The sequence below is a fragment of the Bombus terrestris genome, chromosome 3 (genome assembly GCF_910591885.1).
Source record: "Bombus terrestris chromosome 3, iyBomTerr1.2, whole genome shotgun sequence".
NCBI lineage: Eukaryota > Metazoa > Arthropoda > Insecta > Hymenoptera > Apidae > Bombus > Bombus terrestris.
The window spans coordinates 3,683,338-3,704,147 of record NC_063271.1 but is presented as its reverse complement, the minus strand read 5'-3'; the positions used below and the strand labels follow the sequence as shown (position 1 = coordinate 3,704,147).

Sequence of the window (20,810 nt, the reverse complement as noted above, 5' to 3'; positions counted from 1 at the left end):
TATTTTTTTCCAGTCACACCATCGCCACCAGTGGGTGATCCTTGCAGTCCAAGTCCGTGCGGCCTCTACGCAGAATGTAGAGCAATTGGCGATCAAGCTGCTTGTTCATGCCTCAAGAACTACATAGGACTACCACCAAATTGTCGACCAGAGTGTGTCGTTAACACAGATTGTCCTTCTAATCAAGCCTGCATCTCGGAAAAATGCAGAGATCCTTGCATTGGATCGTGTGGACAAAATGCAGATTGCAGGGTGCAGAATCACATTCCTGTCTGCTTGTGCCAACCAGGATACACCGGCGATCCTTTCACGCTATGCTCGCAGATAATAGGTATTTATTAAATTCGAAGGGAAAACACGACAAGTCTATTTTTACTTATTTTTTTATTTCAAACAGCTCGTTAAATCGACGAATATGAATTTTCTAAAAATAGATCGTATGTCTATAAAACTTTGTAACAATCGTACATACGTGATCTGACAACCAATTAAACGGGCAGTAATTTCATGATAGCGAATCGATTATTGAATTTTAAAATTGCTTATTATGATTTTCGTCTGTGATCTTTATTGCTCGTGTTTTGTCTTTATCTATTCATTAGACAGTTGAATTCACGTTTGTATTATTATTTATTTTATAGAACAACCAAAGCCAGAAGATCTGTGCAATCCATCACCCTGTGGACCAAACGCAGATTGCAGAGAGGGAATCTGCACGTGCCTTCCAAACTATTTCGGTGATCCATACTCGTACTGTCGTCCAGAATGCACTATGAATTCGGACTGCTCTCGAGTAAAGGCGTGTGTCAATCAATTTTGCGTGGATCCTTGTATTGGCACGTGTGGAACCAATGCGAAATGCGACGTGGTCAATCACATTCCTATGTGCAGCTGTTTCCCTGGTACCACTGGAGATCCGTTCACACTGTGTCGACCACAGATATCTGAAGGTGTGTATAATATACATATGTGTTTTAATTTTAGTGTACATATGAATTTGTATAAGCAGTCCGCACAAGTACATGAGAACTATATCAAAGAAATTTTGATCGATTTCCCAGAACCAAGAAAACAACCATGCACACCGTCTCCCTGTGGGCCGAACAGTATTTGCAAGGTGGTGAACGATCATGCAGTCTGCTCTTGTCAGACTGACTTTATCGGTAGTCCTCCTGCGTGCAGACCAGAGTGTGTAGTGAGTGCCGAGTGTCCGTTAACTCAGGCGTGTCTCTCTAACAAGTGTCAAGATCCCTGTCCAGGAACTTGTGGACAGAATACCAAATGTCAAGTAGTCAATCACAATCCAATATGCAGCTGCTCCGAGGGACACACTGGCGATCCTTTCACTAGATGTTACATCATGTCCAGTAAGCTTTCTCATTTCTATATTTAGACATTTATCCATCCACATAGTATGGTTTGAACAGCAATTGAATTGTCGATATATTGAATCATACACTGAAAAAAATTCTTCTAAAAATCGTTCATTTTATCGAATGTATGCTCCTTCGATATAAAAAAAGAAATGATAAATCAGTTAGTAAATAGATTTTTCGAGACACAATTGCATTATGTCAAAGATATCGACTTCAAATCTCTCGAAAGATATTGATTTCTGAAATATTAATTGTCGTATTTTACATACTAAACTTATATATTTGCATCGAATACATTGTCCCTCTTTTTACGCCTGTTATATCGAATACAGCCTTTTAATCGCTAAGTAACATCGAAATCAGATAATCGACAGAATTATATTTACATCTATTTCTTCCGTAATCTTCAAATATTATTTCTTCGAATTTCAGAACAACCACCAGTACCAACGAACCCGTGTCAACCATCTCCGTGCGGTCCGAACGCGGAGTGTCAAGTGCGAGGTGATAGTTCAGCGTGTTCGTGTATCGAAAATTACATCGGTGTTCCACCAAATTGCAGACCTCAGTGTACGATTAATCCCGAGTGTCCGCCGCATTTAGCGTGTATGCAACAAAAGTGTCGCGATCCGTGTGTCGGTCTGTGTGGTTTGAATGCTCAGTGTACGGTTGTGAATCATCACGCGGTGTGTGCTTGCCTCGATGGTTACAGCGGAAATCCGTTCAGCGTTTGCGAGACGATCCAGATGGGTAAGTCTACTAAAGAACAATTTTTCATATTTCTTTCCTTCTTTTTCTCCTATTTGCAAATTTCGTCGTTTGCATGCGGACGAAGTGCAGGTAAGTGCTGATTTACATCTTCCAGAGTTAGACTGCGGATATCTGCAAATTTATGAAAAATTGGAAGGTGCAAAGGTGCGTGTAATATACAAAAATATTTGTGGAATATAATGTATAAAAAAACGTACAATATGCAAAGTATAATATAATGTAAATATAATACAAAAAATATAATGTAATATCTCGTCATAACGTTTAGTAGATAAAATAATAGTCTATCTAACATTATCATTTCTTAATTAAATTCGTAAAAATATGAATTTGCGTAAATATCCGCAGCCTAATAATAACGACCATTTCGTTTGCTAACAAATAATCATATTTTCGTCGTTGAGAAAGAAGAGGCCCTAACAAACTCGGTGACAAAACGTCACTATGGTGGCGGGGCCATAAATTATCATCAACATGCACTTAGAGTGAGAATAATCGCTAATTGCATAATCACATCTGCAATTAACGTACCCAACGAAGTTGAGCACGGCTTCGAAAACCCCCCACACGTACATATAATTGAGAAAGTAATCATAAATGAAATATATAACCAAGTTAAGAGATTGAATGGTGGCGGGGCCTATGGAATATAGGCTCTAATTATATTGTCCCTGAATGATACCCGATAACCAATTCATCCCCTCGAATATGTAGGATATTGCACGTACTGACCATTCCCAATCCAAGCATAATGCTTTGAAACAGCCCTAAGGTTGAAACGTCCTGAGTTGGAAAAGTCTTGGAACGTTTGGTCCCCTATGTACCCCGTACGAACTACCCTCGTTGCCCTGGATACAAAGGCAATTAACCCTTAAAAAGTGATATGAGCTTACCCTTCCTAATTAAAGATTGAAACCGACCTCGAAGACACGCTTATTAGAAATTACTTATAAGAATTAATTCCCTAACCCTATATTACTAAGAAGATTAAAAACCCTAATAAACCCCGAATGCTTAGAAGCGTTTAGAAGATAGTAGACGTTTGAAGACACGCCTCATGAACCCAAATCACCCTAACACCCGATGCTAGAGCGAGAACCAATAATAGGAGATTGAATCCCTACCCTTGAAGGATCAGACAAACGCAAGCATTTCAATGCTTGCTATTTAAGAAAGCTTCTGCTTATCCCCGATCATTCATTCGCAAATTTATTAAAACCTAATGAAAATTCAACGAATATTCATACCACTGCACGAGCTTCCACCAAACACCGCATGATGAATTTAAACATAAGTGAAAGTGTTTCTCTTTTCGATCAGATACACCCTTAGATATTAGGAAACCATGCGAGCCATCCCCCTGTGGTACCAACGCGGTTTGTCGCGAGAACAATGGCGTCGGTTCCTGTTCCTGTCTGCCAGACTACATTGGTGACCCCTACGAAGGATGCAGACCTGAATGTACCCAAAACCCCGATTGCTCCAAGACGATGGCCTGCATGGGCCTCAAGTGCCGAGATCCCTGTCCAGGAACCTGTGGATTGCAAGCTCGTTGCGAAACGATCAATCACGTGCCTGCGTGTTCATGTAACCCTGGATACACCGGCAATCCGTTCACCTATTGTTCCCCCATCTCCGTTGCTCGTAAGATTCCGTTTTCTGTCACGTTTTGCAACCAAAGACGCTTGATCATTAAACAAAGATAGAGACGTAGAACGTAGAATCGAGACCTTCATATTCATATAGCAACGAGTAGAATAGTAACGAGGAATCAGAGTGTTGTTTAGATTAATCAAGTTGTTAGTTCGTTCAAGTAACTTGAAACAATTTTACGAGAGTGAAGACTCGATTTACTTAATTTGGAATATATTATATTAATTTGTAAACTTGAAGTATATGCACGTTTTGCGCGTTTTAAGCAAAGTTCTAATTAGTCACATATGAAAGAATATTCCAAGTCAAGTAAATAAATCACTCAGACCGATCATATATTGTTTCAAATTACTCGAACTGAAGTACCTTAATTAACCTAAATCATACTTAAGAGGATACCATGGCAGGGGACATACACAGAAAAATAACTTTCCAATCAGATAGCCGATTTAATTTCCGTGAGATCTCCTCATTTTTTCTCGACTTAGAATAGAAGATCATCGTTACGTTTCATTAGATTCGTTGCACAAGTAGTTTAACGAGCACAAAGCTTGATATGTTTGCAACTGTGGCATATGTAGGCTGTTTAATGCAATTTTCCCTTACACAGCAAACCCCATAGAGTCAGACCCCTGTAGTCCGTCTCCATGCGGACCGAATAGTCAATGTCGAAACGTCAACGACCATGCTGTGTGTACCTGCTTGGCAAATTTCATTGGAAGCCCACCAACTTGTCGACCCGAATGCGTGGTAAACAGTGAATGTTCAAGGGAACTTGCGTGCATTAATCAAAAATGTGCGTCCCCGTGCATGAACTCATGTGGTATCAATACGCAGTGTAAGGTGATCAACCACAGCCCCATATGCATCTGCAATATTGGATACACTGGTGATCCGTTTACGAAATGCTTCCCTACTCCACGTAAGAATATTTCTCTTGATATTTTCTCCATCATGGATCATCGAGCTTTTTTAACCCTCCATTTAAAAGTCAGGATCAGCCAATAACAATTTCTATTTTATCAGAATCTAAAGAAAGCATACGAGTTGCTTTAATATACCAGATTTCAAAGATTCACAGCTTCTATTGTACGATGGTTTCGCATTATATTCTCATTATTTATGGTCTCATTATGATTTCTAATCTCATAGATGTGCAATTTATAATTAATGAATTTAGGATACTTTCATCGTAACACGTTCGTCAGCTTGAATCTCATATTATGCATAACCTACTTCGTCAAACATCCAGAATCTAAAACATTTTAAAACCTTCGACAATGCGTAATCTACTTCATCAAATATCCAGTATTCAAATATTCTAAAACTTTCGATTCATCCTAACAAATTGAATACAAACCGCTTCTATTAAAATTAACCACGTATAATGTAATCAACAAATTTTAGAATCACCCCAGAAAGACACTGACCTCGCTCCCAAAGATCCGTGCGTGCCATCACCTTGTGGCATGTACGCAGAATGCAGGAACATCGGTGGTACAGCCTCTTGTTCCTGTCTGCCAAGATATATCGGATCCCCACCGACCTGTCGACCGGAATGTCGCGTGAATTCAGATTGCCCCATGAATCTTGCATGTACCAATGAGAAGTGCAGAGATCCTTGTCAAGGATCCTGTGGTGTTACGTCCCTGTGCACGGTTTACAACCACGTGCCTGTGTGCACCTGCCCCGAAGGATACACCGGCGATCCTTTCAGCAATTGTTATCCTGCACCCATTAAACCAAGTAAGAAAATTCAAGAAAAAGTAAGAATTGAAATTTGTATGGTCTGTAAAAAATACGAGACACGTTCGTTCCTTTAACAGCTGCACCAACTGTTGTTGACCCTTGTGTATCGTCACCATGTGGACCTAATGCACGTTGCGACGATGGAATTTGCACATGTTTACCAGAGTATCAGGGAGATCCTTACGTTGGTTGTCGACCAGAGTGCGTACTGAATACGGATTGTCCTCAGAATCGAGCTTGCATCAGGAACAAGTGTGTCGATCCTTGCCCCGGTACATGTGGTCGAAATGCGCAGTGTCTGATATTCAATCATGTTCCTATGTGCAGCTGTCCTAGTGGAATGGTTGGAAATGCATTTGTTCAGTGCACTGTCCTTCAAGGTATAACTCCAGGAACTTATCTTTTAACTCTTAATTCATATCGCTATATTATAGATGGTATAACACATTTGGTTACATTTGAATTAATTACCAATATTATTTTCGATACTAACGCGAGAAAATATTCGTTATGACGGAAACTTAAATATCTACGATACTGTAACAATGACAGATACTGTAAAGAGGAATCCCTGTTCGCCGTCGCCCTGTGGACCAAATAGCGTATGTAGAGAGATCAATGAACAGCCAGTGTGTTCCTGCGTAGCAGGATACCTGGGTGCACCACCTACCTGTAGACCAGAATGTACAGTCAGTTCAGATTGTCCTTTATCAGAAGCTTGTAGCAATCAGAAATGTGTCAATCCTTGTCCCGGCTCATGTGGATTCAGAGCTACTTGTAACGTTGTCAATCACAATCCTATATGCAGTTGTCCATCAGAACTCACTGGCGATCCATTTGTTCAGTGTGTTCCACGACGTAAGATTTGTTTCCTCGATGTACCATCATTAGTGAAGTTTATAAAACTAATAATAGTAATCCACATATGTACTTTTAGCACTCGAGCCTGTAGTGCCACAAAACCCATGTGAACCATCTCCGTGTGGACCCAATGCAGAATGCAGAGTGGTCAATGACGCTCCCTCTTGCTCTTGTTCACCGGAATTCATAGGCGCACCACCCAATTGTCGACCGGAATGTGTCAGTAATAGCGAATGTCCTAGTCAGTTTGCTTGCATCAATCAGAAATGCAGAGACCCTTGTCCGGGATCTTGTGGCGCTAACGCTGAATGTCGCGTTGTCAGTCATACACCCATGTGTGTGTGTCCGAGCGAATATACCGGTGATCCCTTCACTCAATGTACACCTAGACCACGTAAGGATCAACATTTTTGTTCATTGCTATTCTGTTATTATACCCGTTACTTATGGTCAGAGGAATTAGCAGTCAGAACCCTTTACTTTGATTATCTATGCAGGAAATATTTTATTGCATTAATTTTCCGTATTTTCTGACCACTGTAAAACTTTTTAGCTGTCCCTGTGAATATTTCTCCATGTACTCCTTCGCCATGTGGCTTCAACGCGATATGCAAAGAACAAAACGGTATAGGTTCGTGTTCCTGTTCGCTCGATTACATTGGCAACCCTTACGAAGGTTGTCGCCCTGAATGTGTCGTTGATACGGATTGTCCATCTACCTTGAGCTGTATACGTTCTAAATGTCAAGATCCTTGTCCAGGCACTTGTGGAACGAACACAGAGTGCAAGGTTATCAATCATCGTCCTGCGTGCACGTGTATTCAAGGTTACAGTGGAAACCCCTTCCAATACTGCACCTTGATGCGTGAATTAGGTATGAGTATTTAGCTATTCGTTCTAGTATGCATTTGGCATAAACTCTTACGAATGAAAAGATTGCAATTCTCGTCTTTCGAAAGATTACAAGATTACAATATTTTTTATAAATTTAAATCGCAATCTTGTAGAAGATAAACCGACGTACAAGGACCCATGCAATCCTTCACCTTGCGGACCAAACAGTCAATGTCGAGTAGTAAATGATCAAGGAGTTTGTTCCTGTCTGCCAGAATATACAGGCGTACCTCCAATGTGCCGACCTGAGTGCGTTCTAAACTCAGAGTGTCCTCAAGATCGTGCATGTATTAATCAGAAATGCGTGGACCCGTGTCCAGCTTCTTGTGGTACATTCGCTACATGCGTGGTCAGGAATCACAGTCCAATCTGTGCATGTAGGCAATCATACACGGGGGATCCCTTCACTAGATGCTTCCCTATTCCACGTAAGATATATCGAAACATTTCGAGTAACTTAATATTAGAAAAATTGAGTACGATTCACATTTCGCAATTGCACTTTTAGAAGCTACACCTCCTACAGCACTCGAAGTTACACAACCATGTTTGCCTTCTCCTTGCGGTCCAAATTCAGAATGTCGTGTGGTTAATGGTGGGCCATCTTGTCAGTGTCGACCATCTTATATTGGAAGTCCTCCAAACTGTCGTCCAGAGTGTACAGTGAATTCAGATTGTTCTCCTAGTCAGGCTTGCATGAGAGCAAAATGCGGAGACCCTTGCCCAGGTTCTTGTGGATCTAATGCTCAGTGCACTGTACTCAATCACGTTCCTATATGTTCCTGCTTCGAAGGATACACGGGAGATCCTTTCAGTAACTGCCACCCCGCTCCAGTTAAGCCAAGTAAGGAAGTTGAAATAAAAAGCCCAATCTGAGATTATTGAAAAGTTCCTAGAATATAACAGGTTTGTTCCTTTCGCAGCTGAACCCACTGTTGCTGACCCCTGTACACCATCGCCTTGTGGTCCCAATGCACGTTGTGACAATGGAATTTGTACATGTCTATCAGAATATCAGGGTGATCCATACGTAGGTTGTCGTCCAGAATGTGTACTGAATACGGATTGTCCTCAGAATAGAGCTTGTTTAAGAAACAAGTGCGTTGATCCTTGTCCTGGTACATGTGGTGTCAATGCAGAATGTTTAGTATACAATCACGTGCCCATGTGCAGTTGTCCTAATGGAATGGTTGGAAACGCATTCGTTCAGTGCACAATTCTTCAAGGTATAGATCAATGAATTTTCTTTCCAACATTCGAGTCGTATCGCTTCATTTTGTAAAACGTTTGAAAACCATTTCAAAAAACTCTATCGTATTGCGACGATGATAGATACCGTCAAAGGGAACCCATGTTCGCCTTCACCGTGTGGACCAAACAGTGTTTGTCGAGAGATCAATGGTCAGCCTGTTTGCTCCTGCGTAGCGGGATACTTAGGAGCACCACCAACTTGCAGACCAGAATGTACAGTCAGTTCCGATTGCCCACCGACACAAGCTTGCACCAATCAGAAATGTGTCAATCCTTGTCCTGGTACATGTGGGTTTAGAGCCATTTGCAATGTTGTCAATCATAATCCGATATGCAGCTGTCCACCTGAACTCTCTGGCGATCCATTTGTTCAGTGTATTCCACGACGTAAGATTTAGTCCTTCAAGATTTTAACGCTGAATAGAATTTAGAAACGAAAGACAGATAATCGTAATTTGTACGTGTCTTTTTAGCACCCGAGCCCGTAGTGCCACAAAACCCATGTGAACCATCTCCGTGTGGACCCAATGCAGAATGCAGAGTCATCAATGGTGCACCCTCTTGTTCCTGTTTGTCGGAATTCATAGGAGCCCCACCTAATTGCAGGCCCGAATGTGTTAGCAATAGCGAATGTCCTAGTCAGTTTGCCTGTATGAATAAAAAATGTAAGGATCCTTGTCCTGGATCTTGTGGAGCTAACGCCGAGTGTCGTGTTGTTAGTCATACACCTATGTGTATTTGTCCTGATCACTATACCGGTGATCCTTTCACTCAGTGTACACTCAAACCACGTAAGGATAAAAATTTATATTTTCTTCCTTTTGAACTTTCACTAATAGTCAAAGAAGTATTTTTGAGAATGCAGAACCTTTGACTTTTATAATCGCTTACTATATTTGTTGCCCTTCGATTGCTCTATTATTTCAAAAATTTCTAGCTGTTCCCGTCAATCTCTCCCCATGTAGTCCATCGCCGTGCGGTTTCAATGCAATATGTAAAGAACAGAACGGCGTCGGTTCGTGTTCCTGCGCAGCCGATTACATCGGCAACCCTTACGAAGGGTGCCGCCCTGAATGTGTCGTTGACACGGACTGTCCATCAGCATTAAGTTGTATACGCTCTAAATGCCAAGATCCCTGCCCAGGTACCTGTGGCACGAACGCAGAATGCAAGGTCATCAACCACCGTCCTGCGTGCACGTGCTTCCGAGACTACACTGGAAATCCATTCCAATACTGTACCTTGATACGTGAAATTGGTACGAAAAATCTCTCAGATGTTTGATTAGGATCATTATAGTAAATTTTTTCCACTCATGAATTTTTATTTCTGAAGATCAGGCGAAATAATTTTCGCAACGTAAAATCTGAATTAAAATATCTTGTAGAAGACGAAATGAAATATAAGGATCCGTGCAACCCTTCTCCATGTGGACCAAACAGTCAGTGTCGTGTAGTAAACGGCCAAGGAGTCTGCTCCTGTCTGCCAGAATTCACGGGTGCACCTCCTATGTGTCGCCCTGAGTGTACTCTAAATTCCGAGTGTCCTGAAGAACGTGCATGCGTTAACCAGAAATGTGTAGACCCGTGTCCCGCATCTTGTGGCACATTTGCCACGTGTGTGGTAAAAAATCACAGTCCAATTTGTGCTTGTAGAGAAGCATACACTGGAGATCCATTCACTAGATGTTTCCCCATCCCACGTAAGACATTTCGGAAAATTTCAAATTAATTTATATACTCTTTGATATAAAATTAGACAGAATTCTGATTTCGTAATTGCCCTTTTAGAAGCCTTACCACCAGCCACAGTCGAACCTTCACAACCTTGCTTGCCATCTCCTTGTGGTCCAAATTCAGAGTGTCGTGTAGTTAACGGAGGTCCATCTTGTCAATGTCTACCAACTTACATTGGAAGTCCACCAAACTGTCGTCCAGAGTGTACAGTTAGCTCTGACTGCTCTCCCAGTCAAGCCTGTATAAGACAAAAGTGCAGAGATCCTTGTCCAGGGTCTTGTGGCTCTAACGCACAGTGTACAGTATCGAATCACGTTCCTGTATGTTCGTGTCTAAGCGGATACACAGGAGATCCTTTCAACAGTTGCAATCTTGCTCCCGTTAAACCAAGTAAGAAAAATTAAAAGCTAGTAATTATGATTAATCTATAGAAAATGCGAAATATTTTTGTTGCCTTTATAGCTGAACCCACGATTATTGACCCTTGTGCATTATCACCTTGTGGACCCAATGCACGTTGCGACAGTGGAATCTGTACATGTTTACCAGAGTATCAGGGAGATCCTTACATTGGTTGTCGACCAGAATGTGTGTTGAACACAGATTGCCCTCAGAATCGTGCTTGTCTGAGAAACAAGTGTGTTGATCCTTGTCCTGGTACTTGTGGCATAAATGCAGAATGTCTGGTGTATAGTCACGTGCCCATGTGCAGCTGTCCCAACGGAATGGTTGGAAATGCATTTGTCCAGTGCACTGTTCTCCAAGGTACAAATTAAGAAATTTCATTTGCGATGATAATATAATTCTCATCTTACACGCCGCTGACTGTCTCCCATTATATTTTAACGATAGATACTATAAAAAGAAACCCTTGTTCACCTTCACCATGTGGACCAAATAGTATTTGTCGAGAGATCAATGGGCAGCCCGTTTGTTCGTGCGTAGCAGGATTCCTGGGTGCTCCTCCAACTTGTAGACCAGAATGTACACTTAGTTCTGATTGTTCTTTATCAGAAGCTTGTAGCAATCAAAAATGTGTCAATCCTTGTCCCGGCTCATGTGGATTCAGAGCTACTTGTAACGTTGTCAATCATAATCCTATATGCAGCTGCCCGCCAGACCTCACTGGCGATCCATTTGTTCAATGTACCCCACGCCGTAAGCAGTGTTCCTTTAAAATTGGATCTTTTGTAGATCTCTTTTCAAAACATGAAGCTTACTCATATATATGTTTTTAGCACCTGAGCCCGTTGTGCCACAAAACCCATGCGAACCTTCTCCATGCGGACCAAATTCTCAATGTAGAGTTGTCAACGATGCTCCCTCATGTTCTTGTTCTCCAGAATTCATAGGCGCACCTCCCAATTGTCGACCGGAATGTGTCAGTAATAGTGAATGCCCAAGTCAGTTGGCTTGTATGAACCAAAAATGCAGAGATCCTTGTCCTGGATCCTGTGGAGCTAACGCAGAGTGTCGTGTTGTTAGTCACACTCCGATGTGTATCTGCCCAGACGCTTATGTCGGTGATCCCTTCACCCAGTGTACACCTAGACCACGTAAGGGCCAAGAGTATTCTTTTCCTAATACTTTTTTTTCTAAATTACAGTTATCAAAAATTTTTATTCCTTGAAAATATTAAATGATAACGTTAAATCGTTTTAGCTATCCCTGTCAATATTTCTCCATGCACCCCATCACCGTGTGGTTTCAACGCGATATGCAGAGAACAAAGTGGCGTAGGTTCCTGTTCCTGTTTAAATGATTATATTGGCAACCCCTATCAAGGATGTCGCCCTGAATGTGTCGTTGACACTGACTGTTCATCCACATTGAGCTGCATACGCTCTAAATGTCAGGATCCTTGCCCCGGCACTTGTGGCACGAACGCAGAGTGCAAAGTCATCAATCATCGTCCTGCATGCACTTGTCTCCAAGGTTACAGTGGAAATCCCTTCCAATACTGTATAGTAATCCGAGAAATAGGTATGAGTATTTACCCATTCGTTCTAGTATACATGTGATATAAACTCTGACACATGAAAAGCTTGCAGTTCGCGTATTTCGAAAGATTACAAGAAATGTTTCTTATAATTCGAAATCCTCATTTTTTAGAAGATACACCAACGTACAAGGATCCATGCAACCCTTCACCTTGCGGACCAAATAGTCAATGTCGAGTAGTAAATGATCAAGGTGTTTGCTCTTGTCTGGCTGAATTTACTGGCACACCCCCCATGTGTCGTCCCGAATGTACTTTAAATTCAGAATGTTCACAAGACCGTGCGTGCGTTAACCAGAAATGTGTTAATCCATGTCCTGCTTCATGTGGAACTTTCGCCACTTGCATGATCAGGAATCATAGCCCAATTTGTGCCTGCAGAGAATCGTATACCGGGGATCCCTTCACTAGATGTTTCCCCGTTCCACGTAAGATATCGCGACACTAATTTAAATTGTTCTAAAATAGAAAGATTCTTCATTCCGTAATTCCATATTTAGAAGCTGCACCACCTACAGCAGTCGATGTTTCACAACCATGTTTGCCTTCTCCTTGCGGCCCGAATTCAGAATGTCGTGTGGTTAATGGTGGACCGTCTTGTCAATGTCTACCAAATTATATTGGTAGCCCTCCAAATTGTCGTCCAGAGTGTACAGTAAATTCTGATTGTTCCGCAAGTCAGACTTGCATGAGACAAAGGTGCAGAGATCCTTGTCCAGGTTCATGTGGTTCCAATGCCCAGTGCACGGTGCTCAATCACGTTCCTATATGTACCTGTTTCGAAGGATACACTGGAGATCCTTTCAGTAACTGCAATCTCTCTCCCGTCATACCAAGTAAGAAAAATACAAAAATATGACGAATTATAATTTGCGAAGGAGTTCTAAATAATGAGGAATATGTTTATTCCTTTGATAGCTGAACCAACTATTGTTGATCCCTGTGCATCATCACCTTGTGGGCCCAATGCACGTTGCGACGATGGAATATGTACATGTTTAGCAGAATATCAAGGGGACCCTTATATGGGTTGTCGACCGGAATGTGTACTGAACACAGACTGTCCTCAGAATCGAGCTTGTTTAAGGAATAAGTGTATCGATCCTTGTCCTGGTACATGTGGTTTAAATGCAGAATGTTTAGTATACAATCACGTGCCTATGTGTAGCTGTCCCACTGGTATGATTGGAAATGCTTTCGTTCAGTGCACTGTCTCCCAAGGTATAGTTTGTAAAATATTCTTTGTTATATTAATCGCAAGAAGTTCGCTTCTGACTCTCATCTGATCGTCTATCATATTGCCATGATAATAGATATCATAGAAAGAAATCCATGTTCGCCTTCGCCATGTGGACCAAACAGCGTTTGTCGAGAAATCAATGGTCAGCCTGTCTGCTCCTGCGTAGCAGGATTCTTAGGAGCACCACCAACTTGTAGACCAGAGTGCACAGTCAGCACTGATTGTCCACTGACACAAGCTTGTACCAATCAGAAGTGTGTAAATCCATGTCCGGGTTCATGTGGATTTAGAGCTGTTTGCAACGTTGTCAATCATAATCCTATATGCAGTTGTCCAGCAGACCTCACTGGTGATCCGTTTGTTCAATGTGTTCCACCACGTAAGATCTATTTCTTCGTATATGATCTCTGAACAAAATTATTGTCAAACATATTAATAATTCATACACATATTTTTAGCACCCGAACCCGTAGTGCCACAAAACCCATGCGAACCCACTCCGTGCGGCCCCAACTCTCAATGTAGGGTTGTCAACGATGCTCCCTCATGTTCTTGTTCTCCAGAATTCATAGGCGCACCTCCCAATTGTCGTCCGGAATGTGTCAGTAATAGCGAATGTCCTAGTCAATTTGCTTGCATCAATCAGAAATGCAGAGATCCTTGTCCTGGATCCTGCGGGGCAAACGCGGAGTGTCGTGTTGTCAGTCATACTCCAATGTGTGTTTGTCCTGAGGATTATACTGGTGACCCCTTCACGCAGTGTACACCAAGACCACGTAAGGATGAAGAATTCTTTTCCCAGTATTCGAATGTTTAAATTAGTGCTATTGAAATATTTGTCCCTTTATGGATATAATACGTAATTCTATCTATCTATAGTCTCAAATTTTCTCATTTCTCAAAATCGTTTTAGCTGTTCCCGTCAGTCTTTCTCCGTGCACTCCATCACCATGCGGTTTCAATGCGATATGCAAAGAGCAAAACGGTGTTGGATCTTGCTCCTGCCTGTCTGATTACATTGGTAATCCTTATGAAGGTTGTCGGCCCGAATGTGTCATTGATACCGATTGTGCATCCACATTGAGCTGTATACGATCCAAATGTCAAGATCCCTGTCCAGGGACTTGTGGTACAAATGCAGAGTGTAAGGTCATAAATCACCGCCCTGCATGTACATGCATTCAAGGTTATAGTGGGAATCCCTTCCAATTCTGTACTCTCATACGGGAGATAGGTATGAAAGAAATTCGCATCGCCATATTTAGCAAACATCGTTATGGTTACAAACATGGTGAATAACTAACACTTGAAAAATGAAAATTTGTAGAAGATGACACGAAATACAAAGATCCGTGCAACCCTTCACCTTGCGGACCCAACAGTCAGTGTCGCGTAGTAAACGGACAAGGAGTCTGCTCCTGTCTGCCAGAATTCTCGGGCACGCCACCCATGTGCCGCCCCGAGTGTACTTTAAATTCGGAATGTTCACTAGATCGTGCGTGTGTTAACCAAAAATGTGTTAATCCATGCCCTGCATCATGTGGAACATTCGCTACTTGCGTGGTCAGAAACCATAGTCCAATTTGTGCCTGCAGAGATTCATATACCGGCGATCCATTCACCAGATGTTTCCCTATTCCACGTGAGATATCTGAAGATCGTATTTTAACCGCCCAAAAATTAAACAGATTGTTCATAACATGCCTGCTCTTTTAGAAGCTACACCGCCTACAGCAATTGAAGTGTCGCAACCTTGTTTGCCCTCTCCTTGTGGTCCAAATTCAGAATGTCGTGTGATCAATGGTGGACCATCTTGCCAGTGTCGGTCAACTTACGTTGGCAGTCCACCAAACTGTCGGCCAGAATGTACGGTCAACTCCGATTGTTCCCCTAGTCAAGCCTGCATGAGAGAAAAGTGCAGGGACCCTTGCCCAGGTTCTTGTGGTTCCAACGCTCAGTGCACAGTGCTCAATCACGTTCCTATATGTTCCTGCTTCAACGGATACACCGGAGATCCTTTCAGCAATTGTTATCCAATTCCGGTGGCACCAAGTAAGAAAGCCGAAGACGTAACATTCACTAGAATTTGTGAAAGGTTTGACATTCATATGAGACACGTTTATTCTCCAAATAGTTGAACCGTCGGTAAACGACCCTTGCGCATCATCCCCTTGTGGCCCCAATGCACGTTGTGAAAGTGGAATCTGTACATGCTTGACAGACTATCAGGGTGATCCATATGTTGGATGCCGACCAGAGTGTGTATTGAATACCGATTGTGCCCAGAACCGCGCTTGCTTAAGAAACAAATGCGTTGATCCTTGCCCTGGTACTTGCGGTCGAAATGCAGAGTGTCTAGTATACAATCATGTGCCCATGTGTAGTTGTCCAAGTGGAATGGTTGGAAATGCGTTCGTACTGTGCACTGTCGCTCAAGGTACGTCTTAGAAACTTCTTCTCTTTCCCTAATTTTCTCCGCAGGGTAGTACTAAGTATTGCTCAGAATATTTACTATATTACCATAATATCAGATACCGTAAAGGACAACCCGTGCTCTCCTTCACCTTGTGGACCAAACAGCGTCTGTCGCGAGATCAATGGTCAGCCTGTTTGCTCCTGCGTAGCAGGATTCTTGGGAGCACCACCTACCTGTAGACCGGAGTGTACAGTCAGTTCCGATTGTCCCCTGACACAAGCTTGTAGCAACCAGAAATGTGTAAATCCATGTCCGGGTTCATGTGGATTTAGAGCCATCTGCAACGTCGTCAATCACAATCCCATATGTGGCTGCCCATCTGAACTTACAGGCGACCCATTTGTTCAATGTGTCCCCCGACGTAAGATTTCTTGCTTCAGTAGCCCAGTTACTAATGAAAGTTCTAAAAATCATAATGATAATTCTCTTTTAGCTCCCGAGCCCGCAATACCGCAAAATCCATGCGAACCCTCTCCGTGTGGACCCAATGCAGAATGCAGAGTCGTCAATGATGCACCTTCTTGCTCTTGTTTATCTGAATACATAGGCACTCCGCCCAATTGCAGACCCGAATGTGGCAGTAATAGCGAATGTGCAACTCATTTGGCTTGTATCAATCAGAAATGCAGAGATCCTTGTCCTGGATCCTGTGGGGCAAACGCAGAATGTCGTGTTGTTAGTCATACCCCTATGTGTGCCTGTTCGAACGACTATACCGGCGATCCCTTCACTCAGTGTACACCTACTCCACGTAAGGCTTACAAGATCCTTTTCTTGCCTTTAATAATCCGTTTCTGGTCACTAAATTGCTTCTTCAAAACATTGTAGTTGTTCCCGTAAATCTCTCCCCATGTAGTCCATCACCGTGTGGTTTCAATGCAATCTGCAAAGAACAGAACGGCGTCGGGTCATGTTCCTGTGCTGCTGATTACATCGGCAACCCTTATGAAGGATGCCGCCCCGAATGTGTCGTTGATACTGACTGTCGATCTACACTGAGCTGTATACGTTCCAAATGTCAAGACCCATGTCCGGGCACCTGTGGCACAAACGCAGAGTGCAAGGTCATTAATCATCGGCCTGCGTGCACATGCATTTCTGGTTACAGTGGAAATCCCTTCCAATACTGCTCCGTAATGCCCACAATCGGTAGGATATATTTTAATTTTTATCAATACGAAGACAATAAACCAAGATTTATATCTTATTCATAGCGGGTCGGATCAGAAATTCGTTAGTTTTTTTTGTTATGTAAAATGTAAATTAAAATCTCTTGTAGAGGATGAAACGCAGTATAAGGATCCCTGCAGTCCTTCGCCTTGCGGACCCAACAGTCAGTGTCGCGTAGTAAACGGACAAGGAGTCTGCTCCTGTCTGCCAGAATTCACGGGCACGCCACCCATGTGCCGCCCCGAGTGTACTTTAAATTCGGAATGTTCACAAGATCGTGCGTGTGTTAACCAGAAATGTGTTAATCCATGCCCTGCTTCATGTGGAACATTTGCCACTTGCGTTGTCAGGAACCATAGTCCAATTTGTGCCTGCAGAGACTCATATACCGGAGATCCATTCACTAGATGTTTCCCCGTTCCACGTGAGATATACCAAACACGTATTTATACTTCCGGAAAATGAGATAGATTGTTTATATTATACTTCCTCTTTTAGAAGCTACACCACCTACTGCAATTGAAGTTTCGCAACCTTGTTTGCCCTCTCCTTGTGGTCCAAATTCTGAATGTCGTGTGGTCAATGGTGGGCCATCTTGCCAGTGTCGGTCAACTTACGTTGGTAGTCCACCAAATTGTCGGCCAGAATGTACGGTCAACTCCGATTGTTCCCCTAGTCAAGCCTGCATGAGAGAAAATTGCAGGGACCCTTGCCCAGGTTCTTGTGGTTCCAACGCTCAGTGCACAGTGCTCAATCACGTTCCTATATGTTCCTGCTTCAACGGATACACCGGAGATCCTTTCAGCAATTGTTATCCAATTCCGGTGACACCAAGTAAGAAAGCCGAAGACGTAACATTCACTAGAATTTGTGAAAGGTTTGACATTCATATGAGACACGTTTATTCTCCAATTAGTTGAACCGTCGGTAAACGACCCTTGCGCATCATCCCCTTGTGGCCCCAATGCACGTTGTGAAAGTGGAATCTGTACATGCTTGACAGACTATCAGGGTGATCCATATGTTGGATGCCGACCAGAGTGTGTATTGAATACCGATTGTGCTCAAAATCGCGCTTGTTTGAGAAACAAATGCGTCGATCCTTGCCCTGGTACTTGCGGTCGAAATGCAGAGTGTCTAGTATATAATCATGTGCCCATGTGCAGTTGCCCAAGTGGAATGGTTGGAAATGCGTTCGTACTGTGTACTGTCGCTCAAGGTACAATTTAGAAACTTTGTTCCCTATTTTTTATTCATATTGCTAACTATTATATATATATTCTATAATATATATATTATATATATATTCTACCTGCCCATAATACTGCCATTTACGTTAGGATTTTTAATTTTATACCATCTAGTTCGACTTCCTCATATCCTACAATTATTATTAATGATCGCTATTGCCGGAAAATGACGTGTAAGCAGAACTTTATTGAGTGCACGTTCATTGAGTTTACGACTCAGAATATTACAATCGCGTTAAATATATATATATAACACGCCGATACTAGCCGATAGCTGAGTTATTCATACCGACAGTATTGCTATTCAAAGTACTTACTGTAGCACTGCTCTGAATTTTTGCCGCTTTTTATTACATCAGATGCCGAAAAGGGTAACCCATGCTCTCCTACGCCATGTGGACCAAACAGTATCTGTCGAGAAATCAATGGACAACCTGTCTGCTCCTGCGTAGCAGGATACTTAGGAGCACCGCCAACTTGCAGACCAGAATGCACAGTCAGCTCCGATTGTCCGCCGACACAGGCTTGCTCCAATCAGAAATGTGTCAATCCTTGCCCTGGTACATGTGGGTTTAGTGCCATTTGCAATGTTGTCAATCATAATCCGATATGCAGCTGTCCGCCTGAACTCTCTGGCGACCCATTTGTCCAGTGTGTTCCACGACGTAAGATTTAGTCCTTCATGATTTGAATGCTTAACAAAATTTAGAAACGTAAGACTGATAATCGTAATTCGTACATGTTTTTTTAGCACCAGAGCCCGTAGTGCCACAAAACCCATGCGAACCCTCTCCGTGTGGACCCAATGCAGAATGCCGAGTCCTTAATGATGCTCCCTCTTGCTCTTGTTTATCGCAGTTCATAGGAACCCCACCAAATTGTAGACCTGAATGTGGCAGCAATAGCGAATGCCCCAGTCAGTTAGCCTGCATCAATCAGAAGTGCAGAGATCCTTGTCCTGGATCCTGTGGGGCAAACGCCGAATGTCGTGTTGTTAGTCATACCCCTATGTGTGCCTGTTTGAATGACTATACCGGTGACCCCTTCACTCAGTGTTCACCTACGCCACGTAAGGCTTCCAAAATCCCTTTCTTGCTTTGAACAATCCGCTTCTGGTCTCTAATTACTTCTTTAAAACATTGTAGATGTTCCCGTCAATCTCTCCCCATGTAGTCCATCACCGTGTGGTTTCAATGCGATATGCAAAGAACTGAACGGTGTCGGGTCATGTTCCTGTGCTGCTGATTACATCGGCAACCCTTATGAAGGATGCCGCCCCGAATGTGTCGTTGACACTGACTGTCCATCTACATTGAGCTGTATACGTTCCAAATGTCAAGACCCATGTCCGGGTACCTGTGGCACAAACGCAGAGTGCAAGGTCATCAATCACCGGCCTGCGTGCACATGCATTCCTGGTTACAGTGGAAATCCCTTCCAATACTGCTCCGTAATGCCTGCAATCGGTAGGATATATTTTAATTTTTATCAATACGAAGACAATGAACCAAGATATATATCTTATTCATAGCGGGTCGGATCAGAAATTCGTTAGTTTTTTTTTGTTATGTAAAATGTAAATTAAAATCTCTTCTAGAGGATGAAACGCAGTATAAGGATCCCTGCAGTCCTTCGCCTTGCGGACCCAACAGTCAGTGTCGCGTAGTAAACGGACAAGGAGTCTGCTCCTGTCTGCCAGAATTCACGGGCACGCCACCCATGTGCCGCCCCGAGTGTACTTTAAATTCGGAATGTTCACAAGATCGTGCGTGTGTTAACCAGAAATGTGTTAATCCATGCCCTGCTTCATGTGGAACATTTGCCACTTGCGTTGTCAGGAACCATAGTCCAATTTGTGCCTGCAGAGACTCATATACCGGAGATCCATTCACTAGATGTTTCCCCGTTCCACGTGAGATATACCAAACACGTATTTATACTTCCGGCAAATGAGATAGATTGTTTATATTATACATCCTCTTTTAGAAGCTTCACCACCTACAGCAATTGAAGTGTCGCAACCTTGTTTGCCCTCTCCTTGTGGTCCAAATTCAGAATGTCGTGTGATCAATGGTGGGCCATCTTGCCAGTGTAGATCAACTTACGTTGGCAGTCCACCAAACTGTCGACCAGAATGTACGGTCAACTCCGATTGTTCCCCTAGTCAGGCTTGCATGAGAGAAAAGTGCAGAGACCCTTGTCCAGGTTCTTGTGGTTCCAATGCTCAGTGCACGGTGCTCAATCACGTACCTATATGTTCCTGCTTCAACGGATACACCGGAGATCCCTTCAGCAACTGTTACCCTGCTCCCGTGACACCAAGTAAGAAAGTAGAAAACATAACATTCAGTAGAAATTGTAAAATGTTTGAAATATATGTGACA

General features: G+C 42.7%; 1 protein-coding gene across 1 annotated transcript in view; it reads left to right on the top strand.

Moving 5' to 3' along the window:
* LOC100645366 overlaps positions 1-20,810 on the top strand; it is a 115,076-nt gene that overhangs the window by 59,776 nt on the left and 34,490 nt on the right. The window contains 42 exon segments of the mRNA XM_048404297.1: positions 14-331; positions 642-950; positions 1,062-1,367; positions 1,809-2,126; positions 3,468-3,791; positions 4,411-4,722; positions 5,208-5,546; positions 5,627-5,929; positions 6,102-6,407; positions 6,487-6,804; positions 6,964-7,284; positions 7,418-7,732; positions 7,813-8,148; positions 8,228-8,530; positions 8,637-8,942; positions 9,029-9,346; positions 9,493-9,833; positions 9,963-10,257; positions 10,349-10,681; positions 10,754-11,449; positions 11,530-11,847; positions 11,954-12,274; positions 12,404-12,718; positions 12,791-13,126; positions 13,209-13,511; positions 13,604-13,909; positions 13,989-14,306; positions 14,444-14,764; positions 14,858-15,172; positions 15,247-15,582; positions 15,665-15,967; positions 16,062-16,367; positions 16,440-16,757; positions 16,835-17,155; positions 17,286-17,600; positions 17,675-18,010; positions 18,093-18,395; positions 18,786-19,091; positions 19,178-19,495; positions 19,572-19,892; positions 20,024-20,338; positions 20,413-20,748. Coding sequence (XP_048260254.1) covers positions 14-331; positions 642-950; positions 1,062-1,367; positions 1,809-2,126; positions 3,468-3,791; positions 4,411-4,722; positions 5,208-5,546; positions 5,627-5,929; positions 6,102-6,407; positions 6,487-6,804; positions 6,964-7,284; positions 7,418-7,732; positions 7,813-8,148; positions 8,228-8,530; positions 8,637-8,942; positions 9,029-9,346; positions 9,493-9,833; positions 9,963-10,257; positions 10,349-10,681; positions 10,754-11,449; positions 11,530-11,847; positions 11,954-12,274; positions 12,404-12,718; positions 12,791-13,126; positions 13,209-13,511; positions 13,604-13,909; positions 13,989-14,306; positions 14,444-14,764; positions 14,858-15,172; positions 15,247-15,582; positions 15,665-15,967; positions 16,062-16,367; positions 16,440-16,757; positions 16,835-17,155; positions 17,286-17,600; positions 17,675-18,010; positions 18,093-18,395; positions 18,786-19,091; positions 19,178-19,495; positions 19,572-19,892; positions 20,024-20,338; positions 20,413-20,748 — 13,704 coding nt within the window.